At 44.5% G+C, this 17,924-nt stretch overlaps 2 protein-coding genes and 1 long non-coding RNA gene across 5 annotated transcripts in view; 2 read left to right on the top strand and 1 right to left on the bottom strand.

Moving 5' to 3' along the window:
• The first annotated feature begins 2,541 nt into the window (after positions 1 to 2,541).
• HRG (histidine rich glycoprotein) lies at positions 2,542 to 12,682 on the top strand. Of its 2 annotated transcripts, XM_053903556.1 has the most exons (8): positions 2,542 to 2,815; positions 4,722 to 4,838; positions 5,687 to 5,774; positions 6,416 to 6,582; positions 7,723 to 7,806; positions 9,814 to 9,915; positions 11,724 to 12,177; positions 12,238 to 12,682. In XM_053903556.1, exons 1-8 carry the CDS (start codon positions 2,624 to 2,626, stop codon positions 12,645 to 12,647), a joined length of 1,614 nt encoding a protein of 537 aa, XP_053759531.1. In that variant the 5' UTR covers positions 2,542 to 2,623; the 3' UTR covers positions 12,648 to 12,682. The 2 variants fall into 2 exon arrangements, with proteins under 2 accessions (XP_053759531.1, XP_019318989.1); XM_019463444.2 differs by having other exon boundaries at positions 11,724 to 12,682.
• On the bottom strand, positions 4,309 to 4,785 carry LOC128777275 (uncharacterized). Its single transcript, XR_008422495.1, has 2 exons — positions 4,697 to 4,785; positions 4,309 to 4,603 (listed from the first exon to the last, which is right to left on the bottom strand). It is a non-coding gene; the product is annotated as an uncharacterized LOC128777275 (long non-coding RNA).
• Positions 12,683 to 15,419: 2,737 nt separating the features above from the next.
• KNG1 (kininogen 1) overlaps positions 15,420 to 17,924 on the top strand; it is a 28,326-nt gene continuing 25,821 nt past the window's right edge. Inside the window, exon 1 of one of the 2 annotated variants that reach the window (XM_053903555.1) lies at positions 15,420 to 15,815. In XM_053903555.1, coding sequence (XP_053759530.1) covers positions 15,624 to 15,815 — 192 coding nt within the window. In that variant the 5' untranslated portion in view covers positions 15,420 to 15,623. The remainder of the gene's footprint in view (positions 15,816 to 17,924) is intronic. The other variant, XM_019463448.2, reaches the window with a different exon arrangement.

The raw sequence follows: 17,924 nt of genomic DNA, 5'->3' as shown, positions 1-17,924 counted from the left end.
CCTCTCTGTCTGCCCCTCCCCAGCTCATTCTCTCTCTCTCAAAATAAATAAACTTAAAAATATGTATATAAAATATACACATATATGTATATTATGTGTGTATATACGTTTACACAAATATATGTAACACCTGCATATACATATACACACATATCTTTTGAAGTTTGACAGGCGTTAATGGGTTGAATTGTTTCCCCAGCATTCACATACTGAAGTCCTAACCCCCAGTACCTCAGAACGTGATTATATTTGGATATAGATCTTTAAAAAGGTAACTTTGTTAAAATGAAATCATTAGGGCGGGCCCCAGTCCAACATGACAGGTATCCTTGTAGGAAGAGATCAGGACACAGATGAGCATACAAGCAAAACCATGTGGGGACACAGAGAAAATGTGACCAAGGAGAGCTAGGCCTCAGAAGAAACTAACCTTGACCTTGGACTTCTAGGCTCCAGGATTGTGAGAAGATCAATTTCTGTCATTTAAACCACTCAGTTTACGGTACTTTTTTATGGAAGCTCTAGCAAAGCTAACACAACAAAGAATTTGCAGAGTAACAGTTGTCTTCCATCCCGGCAGGTGTTTCTTGGAGAGTCACCTCTGTGCCTTGACAGCATTTGTTTAAGAGCAGTAGACAATATTCACATGCTGTTACTCTTAGCTGCATCCTTTAGGAAGGAAAAACGATTAAATAGAGGCATCATTTGGAGTCTTAGACCCTGTCTCAATCAGGGTCTAGCAAGAAATACAATGTATCACCAGCATTGGATAACTCTTTAAGGTTCAGTGAAGGTGGGGGGAAAGGATGTCCGCTGCTTTCGTGAGCATGCCTTAATCTCAGCAAAACTACTGTAGGAAAAGCTTATCCTCATTGTGGGGGCCTTTCCACGTCCTGCCTTTCCCTCCACCAGCATTTAGCTCCCTGAGGGCACTCCATACTGGGGGTGGCCAGTACAGCAAGAATAGAAGCCTTAATGAAGGAGCTCGGCTCATTGAAACATACGTTTTTGTGTTCATCGATAGACTTCCCCCAGCCCCACCACAGGTTAGAGCCCCTTAGTAACACGTTGGCCAGATTCCAGACTATTTCTGTCATTCTACATTTTATTGAAGAGGTCCTGTTTCGGTATTCAAAAGCTAGGGTCGCTAACATTAAAAGTTCAATGTCAAGCGTAACTCACAACGGGTTTTTAGTATCTTGCTGAACCAACCTGGGACTCTGGGAAGTGAGGCCTTGCTTTTCACATACGCTCTCCCTTCCCTCTCTCTCTCTTTCAACTCTTTCTCTCTATTCAGGATCTGTTTAGAGCCCAGTGGTTCTCAACCATGAATGCACATTGGAATCACCTGGAAGTTTTCAAAGCACCAGTACCTGGGTCCGTTCCAAGAGATCCTGATTTAATTGCTCCGGGGAGAGGCCTGAACACAAGGATTTTTAAAAGCCCCTCAGGTGATTCAAGTATGAGAACTATTACTATGGCCTTTACGGACATTCCCTGCAGAGGGAGCAGAGAGTGGGGAGCTTCTGTTTAAGGGACTAGTCTCAGGAGGGAACCTCAGCTAAGTCCCTCTGGTCCTTTCTGATGTTGGTCAGCTGCTGGTAAGAAGAGTGCATACAGCTACATTGTTTCTCTGGAGGGATGGGGGCGCGATATCAGCTTAAGGCCATTCTGAGTCCCTCCCAGGTATAGCCCACCCAACCCCTTCTCAGAGATGGGCATCCAATTGCTTGACTACTACCCTGACGACCATTCTCTTCCACATGAACCAGTTCTCTTTAGCACGCTTAGGGGGCCACTGAGAACCGTGAATGACAAGTTGGGGCATCCCCAACTTCTTCTCAGACACACCAGTGGTAATAATAACAAGACTACGTAGCATCATGCATTCAGTACCTGAATCTGTGCCAAGACGTGTCGTGGTTCCTTTATCTGTGTTTTCTATTTAAGTATCACACGATCCAGCCAAAAGGGATGAATCCCCATTTTGTAAATGAGAAAATTAAGAATCAGAGAGATTTTATAGCTTACCCAGCATCACACACTAAGAGTAACAGGGCAGGTTTGAACTTCAGATCTGACTCCAAAGTAACAGCTGTTTAATCCTTCCATCTTATTCAGAATTCAGTTCCTTTTATGGTATTAGGAGTTTAACGTGTTACCTCCCTTAAATAATGCAGCTGCATTCTACTGAGGACGTTGGGGACATAATCCGAACAGGGGAGCGATGGGGAGATTTCTGGCGGCGATCGGCAGGCAGAGGAAGGAAACCTGCTTTACTTCCAATCCCACCCACACACCAAGGTAAACAGTGCCTATGCACCAAAACACACTCTGCCTCCATTACTACTAGAAAAATCCAGATTTTGTGCAGATCACAAGTCCACCCGCCCACCAGTGGCGTGTCTCGACTTTCTGTCCCCAGGACCCACTAATCATTTACAGCCTGTTGGCAGGTATTTTAACCAGGGGTCAAGGTGACTCTCCCCGGTTACACAACAGAAATACATAAACACTTTGTTTAATCAATTGTGTGTGCATGTGTGTGTATCTTCAGAAAGTCTGTATAAAATTCTCTGCTGGGACATACTGTAGCAAGGGATGGTTTCCACGTTTTAACAAGATGAGAGCCTTCACCGCAGCCCTGCTTCTCATCCCCTTCTTCACGCTGCAGAATTCCTGCGCTCTGCGTCCCACAGACTGCGACGCTACTGAGCCCTTGGCCAGGAAAGTGCTAGACCTGATCAATAAAGGACGGTGGAAAGGCTACCTTTTCCAGTTGCTGCGGGTCACTGATGCGCATTTGGACAAAGTGGTGAGGAACTGCCTGTGGTAGAGCTGAGTTGGGAGACCAGGCCCCAGGGGCAAATGTGGTGTCGGGCCCCACGCTTACTGCCTTGCACAATGAAATGGCTCTGGGTAGGGTTTCTGGTTTCGTTTCTGCTGCTCCTCCACACTGTTGGGGTTTTTTTGGGGGGGGAGGGGGGGGTGCCTTCAAACTAACATTTGCTATTAATATCTCCTTAATTATGAATCAGTCTGTAAGTACTTATAAGCATGTATGCTGAGCCAACTCAAACAGTAAGTACCAGGAGAGAAGAATTAGAATAAGGTATCGGCAGGACCCTCAAGGAAATAATCATCAGCTCACGTACACACACAGGCAAACTGCGTTAAGACGGGACACATTCTAGCAATCAAGTGGTATAGACGCAGAAGTAACCTAATGGAAGGAGAGCTTTTAAAATTGATTGGGAGAAGGATGTAGACAGGGAATCAGGAAGGAGAGTGTCAGGGAATAATTGAATGCAGCGGGAATGGAGTGTTCTGGAAGTTTTTTGTGGGCTTTGGAGCAGTTAGCAGGTCGGAAGACTGACTGTAGGCTTATCGTGAAGCAAAGAGAGCCTACTGTTTTCACTTAATAAGATTATATGCTTGTTTGGAGTGGATCTGAGGCCTTGAAAGAGATTAACGGAAGAAGGGCTCTCTCCCCACCCCACCCCACCCCCAAAAAACCTACCCTTTGGTGAAACCACTGAAATCTAGGAGGACAGACTATGGGGCCCCACAGAAGCAGAGAAATTTCCACTTGTTGCTGGTATGAGAGGCACCACAGGTTGCAGAGAACAAGAGGGGTTTCAGGAATTTAGGGTCCAACCGGCAATTTAGTGACCATGAGTCCCGTTCCAGGCTCTCTGTGACACATGCAGGCACAGGACAAATTGGCACAGTGCTGCCTCTGAGTGACAGCAGGAGGGTGCGTGGGTGGGTGAGGAAGGGGGGGCGGTGTGCCTGGGGAGATGGACACAGGAGACATGAACTAGGAAGCCATTTGTGCTCAGGAAAGAGGCAATGAGGACCAGCCCCAGGCAATGGAAATCAGAGCAGGGAGAATGAAGAAAAGACATGAGACATTTCAAAGAAAGGCCTTTGAACACCTGGCTCCTGGAAAGTAAAAGCAAAGGAAAGAAATCAAGGTCACCCTCACATTTCTAAGCCAGAGACTACGGCAATAAGTCATTAATGATGCCTCGGACAACAGGCAGGGGAAGTTGAGAGAGAGAGACAGCTTGTAGGAGAAGACAGTGTGTTTAAGCTTTGGGCAGGTTGAAATCAAGGCAAAACAATCCAAGTTCAGGAATAGAGCTGGGCAAGAGGACACAACTGCACATACAGATCGGAGGCTGTCATCACTTATAATTCTGGGCCTGCACCTTCAACACCTCCACTCAAACCCACACTGCTGCTCAGTGGTTGCTTTTTAAAGCTCGTGGGCAGAAGCAACATCATGACCAGTGAAAAAGAACATTTGGAAGTAACTCTTTGAAGCTATTTATTCAAAAGAAGTAGATCAAATGACACAAAGGTAGGACATCTGTGATGATTTGGAGAGAAACAGGAATTCTCTTTAAGAAATAAAGAGATTGCGGGTCGCCTGGGTGGCTCAGTCGGTTGAGCGTCCGACTTCAGCTCAGGTCATGATCTCGCGGTTCGTGAGTTCGAGCCCCGCGTCGGGCTCTGTGCTGACAGCTCAGAGCCTGGAACCTGCTTCGGATTCTGTGTCTCCCTCTCTCTCTGCCCCTTCCCCACTCATGCTCTGTCTCTGTCTCTCAAAGATGAATAAATGTTAAAAAATAAAAAGAAATAAAGAGATTGCTTTTATTGAAAAAGCAGTAGGCTCCCACATGCTACTCACATGTTGTTCTTCTGGTATTCCTCAGGAATCTGCAGCTGTCTATTATTTAGTCTTAGATGTGAAAGAATCAGACTGCCCAGTCCTATCCAGGAAACACTGGGATGACTGTGACCCAGCTCTTTCTAAGCGTTTATCTGAGATTGTAAGTAAACAGGGTACTTTGAACTTGTATCATTCTAGACTTCTGTCTATTTTGTTTACTCAGGGCAGCAGCATGCCTGCGCTAACAGAGTGAACAAGGAAGGGCAGATCCTGCCTCTTGACTCGTGAAGACTATGTTGACCTTGAGTAAAGTCTCTTGGGAGTCATTCCTGGGATTCCCAGTTCAGGCTGAGTCACTGGGGATTGTGGTGCCTTGGGATAACAGGCCCAGCTGTGAGACCTTGGGAAAATCACCTCAAGTGTCTAGACTTTTGCCTCCTCAGCTGTAAAATAACAGGAGGGGTTTGGGGTACCTGGACTTTAAGGGTTCAGGCCCTGAGAGTCCGTGTGTCTGAGAACATATGAACCTGTGACTGTGCCCTATGAAGACTGGCCTCGTTGGCAGGAATAGCCATGGGGAGTAAGTGTAGTTGCCTTGAGGAACAGGGTCTCGTTCTCCATATTGCACGTGGGTACTCAGATGCCAGGTTCTCCGCCACAGGAAGAGAGCAAGAAGACGAATAAGCACGTATATCAAATTTCAGTTCTAGAAAATAAGACGTTTACCTACCAAGGAGTTTTAGCACTGTTTTCCCTTGAAAATGTTTGGGATATGGCCATGATCTGTTTAAACAGTTTCTCCCTGGCTCTCGTGAGGGTTTTAGATGTATATAGCACCCAGCCCACAGAAACAGACTAAGAAAATACAGGTTGTGAGAGAGGACTTGGTGAGAGAAAACTAAGGTGGATTCTCAGTGGATAGTAGGAGTATGTGACATCACTTTTTGTCCCCTCACATTCAACCCGACAAAGGCAGTGTGCGATGACATAATTCCCTCTTTCTTACAGGTGATCGGACAGTGTAAGGTAATAGCTACATATTTGAATGAATCTCAGGATCTTAGACTGAATGATTTTAACTGCACCACAAGTTCTGGTATGGTCATATGTTCAAATGCTAATTAATTCTAAATTAATGTAGAATTCAATCATACTGTGGTATTCACCATATAATACTAAGATGCACATATCAGGAATGGCCCCCGCCCTCAGAAAATCAATTATTATTTGCTCTCTGTGGAAGGAAAAGCAGAGGGTTTTCTTCTGTTATTGGTATACCTTCCTTTAAAGAAATTCAATATATAAGATTTTCAATATGATTCAATATACAAAAATTCAACAGTCAAGCAACCCCTTTAAGAGGTCACCTTGAAGAAAGGGTGATCTGTATCTTCTCTCTCTGGGCAAAAACTATGTTAATGATGCCTCTCCCTCCTGGGTGAGACAGGAGGAGTTTAGTGAAATATGAACACTTTGTGAGTGATGGGAGAGGTGTCTGAATGGAGTCACAACAGAGACATAAGCATCAGAAGGATCTGGTTTTAAGTTCAGCCCTGCTGTTGATGGGCTGATTTGATCTTGAGCAAATTACTTTGCTTCTCCAACCCTCAATGTACCCATCTGTAAAACGGAAGCTATTGTTTTTCTTGCCAACGTGCTTATACATATGAAGTCCCAGTATTGACATTGCTATTTCCGACCCTCTGGTAATGGAAGGTTGCCATCTTCTTTCTCCAGTCTCTTCGGCACTGGCCAATACCAAAGACAGCCCTGTACTCTTTGACTTCTTTGAGGACACTCAGTCTTATAGAGACCAAGCCAACAAAGCCTTTGAGAAGTACAAAAGAGAGAATGGAGATTTTGCCTTTTTCAGAGTGGACCGAGTGGAGAGAGTTGCCAGAGCGGTGAGTGTCCCCTCATGTCAGCTGGCGTCTGAGGGCCCAGCTCCGGCCTGGCAGGCGCAGACCCAGGGGCCCTGGCCCTCTCCACTGGCCTCACGTGTCGCGCTACTTTCAAACTGAGGTCCCTGTTGCAGCTTTCCTGCGATTTTTTTAATTTTTGGAGTTGTGGGGAGTATGAATAGCTACTGAATGGAATGGAAGGAATGGAAGGAATATAGCACAATTACTAAAGGGAATGTCTTGGATCCGTATGCATCGGGAAGAGTTTCTAAGGGGAAAAGCAAGTTAGAGACAACACTTAGACTCTGAGCCCATTTATGTTAATTAGATATATGGGTACATGGGTGACATATTTAGGAAAAGGCTACGAGAAACCCATCAAACAGGTGGTAGTGGTACCTTTGGGAAGAAGAGATCGGGTACAGGAAAGGTGATTTTTCACTATGCTTGATTGTGTCCATATTATTTGCCCTTTTCAATGAAACAGTATTTTTTGAGAGAGAGAGAGAGAGAGAGAGAGAGACTAAGAGAAAGAGAGAGAGAGAGAGAGAGAGAGAGAGAGAGAGAGAGAGAGAGAGAGAAAGCAAACCCATGCTTGCTCACACTTTAGCAGGGAAGGGGCAGGCTCCACACCCAGCTTGGCGCTCAATCTCATGAGATCATGACCTGAGCCTGAAATCAAGAGTTGGACGCCCAACCAACTGAGCCACCCAGGCACCCCTTTAAAAATATATTTTATTGGGGCGCCTGGGTGGCTCAGTCGGTTAAGTGTCCGACTTCGTCTCAGGTCATGATCTCACAGTTTGTGAGTTCGAGCCCCGCGTCGGGCTCTGTGCTGACAGCTCAGAGCCTGGAGCCTGCTTCACATTCTGTGTCTCCCTCTCTCTCTGCCCCTTCCCTGCTCATGCTGTGTCTCTCTCTGTCTCAAAAATAAATAAACATTAAAAAAAATTTTTTTAATAAAAATATATTTTATTTCTGATAAATTTTTTTAAAGGCAGTGGTCATAAGAAAAATAGCACATGTTGGTGATTTTGAATCCCCACGGTGCTTTATAGCATATTGGAGAGCAGGTATCTACTGCTTTTTTTTTCTTTTTTAATTTTTATGTTCCTGAAACTGCTTTGATCCAATTTGTTCTAGAGAGGAGGGGAAAGAACCAATTATTACGTGGACTTCTCTGTGAGGAACTGCTCCAGTAGCCACCATTTTCCCAGGCACTATAATGTGAGTATAATACATGTCTGTGAAATACTAGGTAACATTTAGAGACCACCTACTATGTGCCAGGAACCTGTCCAAGTGCTTTACACATACGTTATTAACCCCCCAACCACTCAATAAGGTAGATCTTATTTTTATCTCTGACTTAGAGATGGAGAAACTGAGGCACAGAGGAGTTGAGTGAATCATGAGACTGTGATTTTACAATATACACCACACTTAAACTTAACACTGAGGTCTTTTCTAACCCGTTAGGATTAAAGACTTAGCTAAAACTAATAACTGGCTTATATTAAGAGCCTACACATCAGTGGGTGCCTGTGTTCTCTTCATCTCATTTATTCCTCACAGTGGCCCCATGTGACAAATGTGGAGGTAACTGAGGATCAGCAAAGTGTCTTTCCCAGTGTTCATAACCAAGCTGAGATTAGAATCCAGTTCTCCTAAGGCTCAATGCAGTGGGCTTTTTTCTCCTGATCACTTATAAATGGATACTCCTGTATCTGCTGAAATATCTTATTAATAATACTCAGCATTTGTGTGTAGTTTACATGCATACTATTGCTTCATTGGATCCCTGTAACAACCCTGCTGAGGAGAAGCAAATGCCTGCCTCCATTTCCCTGGGACAGAACAGCCTAGAAGTTTAACCACTTTTTTTAAAATATTTTTTAAAGTTTTTATTTATTTTTGACAGAGAGAGAGAGACAGACAGAGTATGAGTGGGGGAGGGGCAGAGAGAGAGGGAGACACAGAATCCAAAGCAGGCTCCAGGCTCCGAGCTGTCAGCACAGAGCCTGATGTGGGGCTCGAACTCACGAACCGTGAGATCATGACTTGAGCCGAAGTCGGACGCTCAATGGACTGAGCCACCCAGGCACCCCTAGAAGGTTAACCACTTAACCTCAGGGCACTTAGCTAGAAAATGTTAGGACACAGAATTTTAACAATGGCCTTCTGATTTCAAGGCCAGGATAATCCTGAGGTTTAACAACAGGCTCTCTAGGGTCAAAAGCAAGGAAGCATTCATTCATTAGTTCCTTTTCTGGCTGTTCAACATTCCTGCCTGAAGTAGTTCTAGAATCTTGCTTAGTGGCCACCAGAAAAGACACCTCCCTCTCCCACTCCCTTCTTAACAAATTCTTAACAATCTTGTTGTGGGTGATGCCATGCAGAAACATGGCAGCTGGAAAAGGGGGGTCTCAATGTTAAGTGTTTTGCAGCATAATCTCATTTAATGAAGCCCTCCCACATCCTGAAGATAGTATTGTGCCCATTTTACAAAGACTGGATTTTAGAAATTTTAAGTAATTTGCCTAAACTCACACAACTAATAAATGGTGAAGCCAGAATTAACATAGGTCTGTCTGACTGCAAAACTATTCTCAGACCTCAGTGATTATCTGTCTCTTCTAGAAAAGCATTTCTTCTTGTCCTAGTCTACCTTTGACAGCTGGGTTTAGGAGACTCTAGGGCATAGGGGTGCAAGCCAGCGGTAGCCTCTGTACTCCCAGTAAGGCCAGCGGATGGTTACTTTGACAGGGTCCCACAAGCCATTTTCATACTGGTTCCTTCCTTTCCAATACTTTCCTTCAAGGGGCTGGATAAAGTTGTACACAAATCCCTCTTCTACACCACTCTTAATTCTCTCTAGGCACAGGCAATTTGGGTCTTCGGTGCAGAAGGGTTGGCCTAAGGCAGGGCATCAATGATGTGGTTTCCTCACTGACCCCCGTGGGAAAGCTCAGCACTGGTCACCACTCAGGGAAGAAAACCACAGCAACTTGAAGTGAGACACTTTGGAACCTGCACTTTCTTCTAGGAAAGATTATTAAATAATTAGTGGAGAAATTTGATAATAGTACCCTGATTATTCTAAAGCTCTTTTTCTTTCCCAAATGTCTGAAAGTTTACAACTATAGCTGGGAACCTTCATACCAGCTGCACAGAAATAGACACTCACACGAATACACACATACACACCCTAACAGGCTTCTCTCTTCTTTATAGGCCTTTGGATTCTGCAGAGCAGATTTGTCCTATGATGTAGGAGTCTCAGACTTGGAAACCCCAAACGACATTGCCATAAACTGTGAAGTCTTCAACTTGGAGGTGGGTTGCCTAAGGAGTCCTTATCAGAAGCAGGCCAGACTAAGAAATATTTTCAGACACAGAGTGTATTTTGTTGTTATAGCTCTGGGGGTGGAGGGGAGAAAGAGAAAGAGAGAAGCAGAGAGGTGAGAGGTGGCTGAAAAGAAATACAGAGAGAATAGGTCCCTGGGGAAGGGGTACTATTGCTGGTATGACACAAAAAGCATAAAAAAATTCCAAGAACTGGGGAGAGGTAAGATTCGTAAAGTAAAAATCATAACCAATTCAGTCACCCTTTAATGAATATGAAAATGGCCCTTATGGTTAAGGCACCAGTGCTGAGACTTAATAATTTCTTGGGGCGCCTGGGTGGCTCAGTCGGTTAAGCGGCTGACTTCGGCTCAGGTCATGATCTCGCGGTCCGTGAGTTCGAGCCCCGCGTCGGGCTCTGTGCTGACAGCTCGGAGCCTGGAGCCAGTTTCAGATTCTGTGTCTCCTTCTCTCTGACCCTCCCCCATTCATGCTCTGTCTCTCTCTGTCTCAAAAATAAATAAATGTCAAAAAAAAAAAACTTAAAAAAATAAATAAATAAAAATAATTTCTAACTTTTATTATTAAGCATAGAGCCTAAGGGGACTGAATTAGCCTCAAACATATTATATAAAGATACATAAACTGAGGCACAAAGCAATATTTCACATCTGTCCCAGAAGGCTTTGTTCTATACCAAGGCATTCATTACAGTGCTTTTCACATCAGCAAAAAACCTGAAAATAATCCAAATATCCATATGCCAGACCAAAAAACAAAATGGGGGAGGGGCGTGACAGTTTTGTCACCATGAACATGGGTCCACAGCTTTAAAACAATTTTTTTTTAATGTTTATTCTTTGAGAGAAAGAGCACGAGCAGGGGAGGGGAAGAGAGAGGGAGACACAGAATCTGAAGCAGGCTCCAGGCTCCGAGCTGTCAGCACAGAGCCTGATGTGGGGCTCGACCTCATGAACTGTGAGATCATGACCTGAGCTGAAGTCAGATGCTTAACTGACTGAGCCATCCAGGCATCGCATCCACAGATTTTTTTTAAATTAAAATCTGAAGAAGGAGGAGAGGGAAGAGGTGAAGTACTCATCCTTTAAGACTAAGAGATGCTTATACCATAAAGCCTCAGAACTCTGTTGAGGATATTAAGTATAAGGCACTAGTTTTCCAGATGTTGATCTACAGATGAATACCATCTAGAATATAATTTCACCATTTTATGCTGAAATGAGAAAAATGGGGATAATAAATACTGTTTCCTAATACAGAATTTATTCCATCTGAAGAACCACTCTTTACTCTGAGATTATCTTTCTGACTCTTGTGTTATCAAAATATTACTATTGTGAAATAATGATGACGGTAGATGATAGTCTTTGTATTTCAAGTGTCAACTTGGGGGGATAAAAGCTTGAGAATACTATTTTGCTATCCTATTTTTAAAAGTGGATTTGTGGAATACAAAAGTCTGCAGGGGTGCCTGGGTGGCTCGGTCGGTTGAGTGTCCAACTTCGGCTCAGGTCATGATCTCACAGTCCGTGAGTTCGAGCCCCGCGTCTGGCTCTGTGCTGACAGCTCAGAGCCTGGAGCCTGTTTCAGATTCTGTGTCTCCCTCTCTCTGTGACCCTCCCCCGTTCATGCTCTGTCTCTCTCTGTCTCAAAAATAAATAAAAACGTTAAAAAAAAAAAAACAACAAAAGTCTGCAGGCCCTAGACCTAAATCAAGTTGTGCATCTAACTTCTTTTGTGTTCTGTAATAATATTCACTTTTCTGTATCCTTTAATAGGATGGTAGAAACATCAGTGGCATACAACAGCATTTCGGCCATCCCCTCCACTCTGGGGGGCATGAGCATTCTCTTGCTGGCAAGCCTCCATTTAAGCCTGATGAGTTTAGAGATCACGACCATCCCCACAAGCCACATGAACTTGGATGTCTTCCTCCTCTAGAAGACAAAAATCAATCAGACAGACCACCATTTCAGGCAGAAGCCCCCCAAGTTTCGCCCGTTCCAGAGTTAAAATGTCATCATCCCCATTTTGGCACCAATAGGATCCACGGACACCCTCATAATCATAGTTCCAGTAAGCACCATCCCCATGGACCCCCTCCTCATGGGCATCACCCCCATGGACACCATCCTCATGGACCCCCTCCTCATGGGCATCACCCCCATGGACACCATCCCCATGGACCCCCTCCTCATGGGCATCACCCCCATGGACACCATCCTCATGGACCTCCTCCTCATGGGCATCACCCCCATAGACATCACCCCCATGGACACCATCCCCATGGACACCATCCCCATGGCCATGATTTCCTTGACCATGGACCTTGTGACCCACCACCGCATAGTGAGGATCCCCAAGATCACCATCACCACCATCATGGCCCACCATCTAGGCACTCAGAAAAAAGAAGTCCAGGTAAGAGACACTTTCCCTTCCACTGGAGACAAATTGGATATATTTACCGACTGTCTCCACTAAAGAAAGGTGAAGTTCTTCCTCTTCCGGAAGCCAATTTTCCTAGCTTCTCATTGCCAGACCACAGCAATGCTCTAAACCCAAAGATTCAGCCCTTCCCTCAGTCAGCCTCTGAATCATGCCCAGGGATATTCCAGAGTGAGTTTTCACACATCTTGAAGTTTTTTGCATATACGCTTCCAAAGTCTGATTTCCTCGACGGGGAAAAATTAATGTTCTGAATTAGAACCATAAATAAAAAAAATATGACCAACAATGAATGTGAAATTCAAGTTATTTTAATCTCACTTTCATACTCAGGGTGGGGCAAAATGTGGGTAGGGGAGGAGATAGCATGAGAAGAGAGAGACAAATGGAAAGGAAAGATCTCAGTGCTATAAGTCACTGGCTCCCAAATCCTTGTAACAAATCTCCAATCCTCTTTCTTCCCTGGACTTAATTCTTTTAATTCTAGAGTCTTTCCTCTATGAGTACTTATGCTATAGCTGGCGTTACCATAAATTCAGGTGCACAAGAAACATCACTTTATTTTCAGAACAAAGTAATTTTCATTTCATGCCACCATCCTAGTAGGCTAATTAGGAAATTTTAAAAAATGTTTATTTACTTTTGAGAGGGATGGGGGGGGAGAGAGAGAGAGAGAGAGAGAGAGAGAGAGAGAGAGAGAGAGAGAGAACACAGTGGGGGAGGGGGGCAGAGAGAGGGAGATACAGAATTTGAAACAGGCTCCAGGCTCTGAGCTGTCAGTGGAGAGCCTGACACGGGGCTTGAACTCACAAACCATGAGATCATGACCTGAGCCGAAGTCAGATACTTAACCAACAAAGCCACCCAGGCACCCCAAAATATCACCTTATTTTCAGAACAAATTAATTTCCGTTTCAGTCTGCCATCCTAGTAGGCTAATAGGAAACTTAACCTCAGTCCTTCTTGGACTCCCCTGACCCCACTACTCTCCACACAAAGTCGTGCCACAGTTCTCGAATTTCATGTAGTGCCCAGGTGTTTGGGTGGTGGGCACAAGAAGGAGGTCTGATTCTTCATCATTGGTTCACCAGTTCTCTCCTGCTGAGGAATTCCTCCAAGCCTGTTCCCATCCCTCTCTGGGTCTAGTTTATCTCATACTGCTGTATCAAACTGAGGATATAAGGGTCTCTGTAAGACTGCTAATGAACATGACTGCCAAGAGATACTGTATGGCTGTTCTCTCCCTGGAATCTTGCTGCCTTCCAGGTTGCATGCTCAGAAAGCAGGACAGAGGTGTTCTCTGCTTCAGGAATTCCAGGGCCCTCTGTTTTTCTCCTATCTTCTCCCTGGGCTAGGGAGGCTCTTCTCTTTATTCATTTCGGATAACTTCTCTTTATTCATTTTGGTGCCAGAGGACTCTTGTTTTCCGCACTCAAGTCCTCTTTCTTTTCCTTTCTTCCCAACTCAGGGCTCAAGCATTTAGATACAGGCTAGTAAGACTTCAGGCTTGGGGCGCCTGGGTGGCTCAGTTGGTTAAGCGTCCAACGCTTGATTTCAGCTCAGGTCATGATCTCATGGTTCGTGAGATCCAGCCAGCATCTGGCTCTGTGCTGACAGCATGGAGCCTGCTTGGGATTCTCTCTCTCCCTCTCTCTTTGCCCCTCTCCCCCTTAAAATAAATAAATAAACATTTAAAAAATAAATAAATATATTTTTTTAAAGGGCTCTCTTCCTGACTTACTGAAGCAGTTTCAGCTGTGTAGTAATGGCAAAAGGTAGATTGGTGTGTGTGTGTTGGGGCAGGACGTGTATAGTAAAAAAACAAACTAAGGCTGAAAGAAACATGGGTAAGTTCTTAGGTTGAGAAGAAGGAGGGGCCCACAAAGATGCTGAGGCTGGGAAAGTGAGGACATTTCTAATGGTGCACAATCCAGGAGTAGTTGGAATCAGAATTTGGAGTTGATCGGAAAGTTTCCTTAGGCTTGATGAGTAGACATCCATATCCACCACATCAGAAACAAGAAGCAAGGTGGCCACCTAGGTGCCTCAGTCAGTTGAGTGACCAACTCTTGATATTGGCTCAGGTCATGATTTCACAGTTTGTGGGATCGAGCCCCATGTTGTCCCCTTATCCAGCTGTGTGTTGGGCTATGCTCTGCCAGTGTGGAGCCTACTTGGGATTCTCTCCCTCCCTCTCTCTGCCCCTTTTCTGCCCATGCACTCGCTCTCTCTCAAAATAAATAAACTTTAAAAAAAGAAATAGTGGGGCGTCTGGGTGGCACGGTCCTTTGTGTGTCCTACTTTGTCTCAGTTCATGATCTCGCAGTCCCTGAGTTCGAGCCCCGTGTCGGGTTCTGTGCTAAGAGCTCAGAGCCTGGAGCCTGCTTCAGATCCTGTGTCTCCCTCTCTCTCTGCCCCTCCCCTGCTTGCACTCTGTCTCCCTCTCTCTCTCAAAAATAAACATTAAAAATTTTTTAAAAAACAAGCCAGGATAGGGGACACAGGACTTCACTCAATTCATCTCTTCTTGTGCTTCTCTCCTGTCTCCTCCACCCTTGGGAGCATTCTTCTTTCCGAAACCAATGCAACTGAGTGGAGACCTGACCAGAAACCAGATAGGATACACATATTTTATTTTAAGTTTTGCCAGTGTGCTGGTATGAGACTTATCCCCATGTGCATGGGCTCCTCAGACATGCCATGTGATTGGTAACAACATGCTTTTTGGCAGCTAGAAATCTTGCAAAGGAACTATTGAAAGGTATCTGTGCATTGTACTCATTGTTGCATTGTTGTCCTATGTAGTGACCTTCAGAAACAGCTTTGGGAAAGTCATTTGGGGCAGGGAATAACAGATGTGGTTGGTGTTTTCTCCTCCTCCTTCATTGCTTTCTGTTCTGCTTTGGAATACAACATTGTGCAATCACCTGGAAATGTGTTCTGTGCTCCCACGTGCTTCCTGAATGCAAACAAGCAGGCCAATAACCTCAGTGTTGCAATGTTTTAGCCTGAAATCTGCTTGGATAACCAACCCAACAGAGCCATTTGTCCTTTGGAAATAGGGCAGATAGTATAGGAAAGCAGGAGTTCACCAGGACCCAGAGTGCTGAGGCAGAGAGAGGAAAGCACAGGGGAGATAAAGGGTTGAGAATAGCTAAAATCACCATTCAAGTTGGCGCCCGGATCTTGGTGAAACCATCCCTCAGCTCCTGGAGGGAGACTGCTAAATCATGAAATTAATTGCTGTGCTTTTCCTTTGCTCTAGGCTGCTACCAAGCTTAACCGAGGAGTCCTCACAAGATATCGATTGCAATGATGAAGACCTATTCAAGGCTGTGGACACTGCTCTGAAGAAATATAACAGTAGAAACCAAAGTGGCAACCAGTTTGTGTTGTACCGTGTAACCGAGGTCACCAGGACGGTGAGTAAGCTGTGCCTTACCTTGAGATCATTTGAGATTTGTGCTGTCACTTGGAGCCCAGCCCCCTTCCCCCACCACACACACACACACACACACACACACACACACACACCAACAATCGCCAAAGAACTGACAAGCAGAGGTAGAAGCTTACGACTCTTTGGCCCAGGAGTGCAGGGCAGAGTATGACTCATCCTGGGCCACCAAGCTTGGGTTCCTGGGTGATCAGAGAAGCAGCATCCTCAGGTGAAAGGAAACAAAGGTAAATGGAGTCATTTGAAAGAAACTATGCAGACTAGGAGAATCCAGGAACTCAGTCAGATTGCAGCAAAAGAACTTCCTAAATGACTAGCTCTAGATTAAAATATAAAGACCTCCAGGGACACCAGGGTGGCTCAGTCGGTTAAGTGTCCAACTTCAGCTCAGGTCATGATCTCACCATTTGTGGGTTCGAGCCCCGCATTGGGTTCTGTGCCGACGGCTCAGAGCCTGAAGCCTGCTTCAGATTCTGTGTCTCCCCTCTCTGCCTCTCTGCCTCTCACACTCTGTTTCTCTCTCTCTCAAAAAAAAAATAAACATTAAAAAACAACTTTTTTAAAGATTTAAATAAAGACCTCCAGATCTCAGGTGGGGAGGGGGTGCTTAAGGGGAGATGTATAACAAATACCATATGATCTCATTATACGTGGAATCTAAAAAGATCTAACTGACCAAAGCAGAAAGCAGAAGGGTGGTTACCAGAGGCTGCGAGGTGAGCACAATGGAGGATGCTGGTCAGAGGGTAGAAGTTTTCGGTTATAAGATGAACAAGTCCCGGGGATCTAATGTACATCATGGTGCTTATAGTTAATAATACTGTATTGCATACTTGAAATTTGCTAGAAGACTATATTTTAACTGTTCTCACCATACGTATATACACACAAAAGGTGAACTACATCAGATGATGTATATGTTAATCAGCTTGTTTGTAGCACTTTACAACATGTGTGTATATGTGTGTATGTGTGTGTATATATATATATATATATATATATATATAAAATCACATTGCACACTTGAAATATATGTAATTTTTATTTGTCAACTATACCTCAATAAAGCTAGAGGAAAGGGGAGTTATACCTAAGAGGAGGCAGAAATGAGATTAACATGCATTAGACCAAATATCTACCGTGAAGTCTGTATGGCTGAATGCGTCAAGGGTAACAGCAATGTTCTAGGTGTTTTCTAATATTTTTTATAACAAATTGGTGCACTCAGGTTGAAGACGAATCTTGACAGTGTTGTGATTTAAAAAAATACAGATCTTTCAATAATTTGTCTAAATGAATTTCACTATAAAACTCTGTGCCTGTGATAGTTATGTAACTGTTTACTTTGGCAGAGGGGGGAAAGCTAGTCATTTGACATGATCAGGATAAAGAAAAAAGCCCAGTGGACAGAATTTCTTTTTTTTCCTGAAAGTAAATTTGAGCCCTTCTGGTTCACAAACTAGTGTAATGCTGTAGATATGTGGTCCTGGCACTCTCAAGCAGCAGTTGATTAGTGTGATCTTCATTGGCTGACATCCACGGCAAATGTGGGTTTTTTCGTTCTAAAATGTCCATAGAGGGACGCCTGGGTGGCTCATTCACTTGAGACTTCCACTCTTGATTTCAGCTCAGGTCATGATCCCAGGGTGTGACTCAGCCCTGCATTGGGATCTGTGCTGAGTGTGGAGCTTGCTTAAGATTCTTTCTCTCTCCCTCTGCCCTTCCCCCCTTCTCTCTCATAAATAAATAAATAAATAAGCAGCCTATAGAATCCTGCTTTACTTTGCCATGTGAGCACTATCTATATACCACCACAGCCGACATCTTTTTTTTTTAATTTTTGCTTAATGTTTATTTATTTTTGAGAGAGAGAGAGAGTGCAAGCTAGAGAGGCGCAGAGAGAGAGGGAGACACAGAATCTGAAGCAGGCTTCAGGCTCCGAGCTATCAGCACAGAGCCCGACGCGGGGCTCGAACTCACAAACCACAAGATCATGACCTGAGCCTAAGTCTCGGTCACTTAACCAACTGAGCCACCCAGGTGCCCCCCACCTACTTCTTTACCAAAATCTGAG

Source organism: Panthera pardus, unplaced genomic scaffold (assembly GCF_024362965.1).
Source record: "Panthera pardus isolate Hobbes unplaced genomic scaffold, ASM2436296v1 HiC_scaffold_16, whole genome shotgun sequence".
NCBI lineage: Eukaryota > Metazoa > Chordata > Mammalia > Carnivora > Felidae > Panthera > Panthera pardus.
This window is presented reverse-complemented; position numbering and strand designations above follow the sequence as displayed.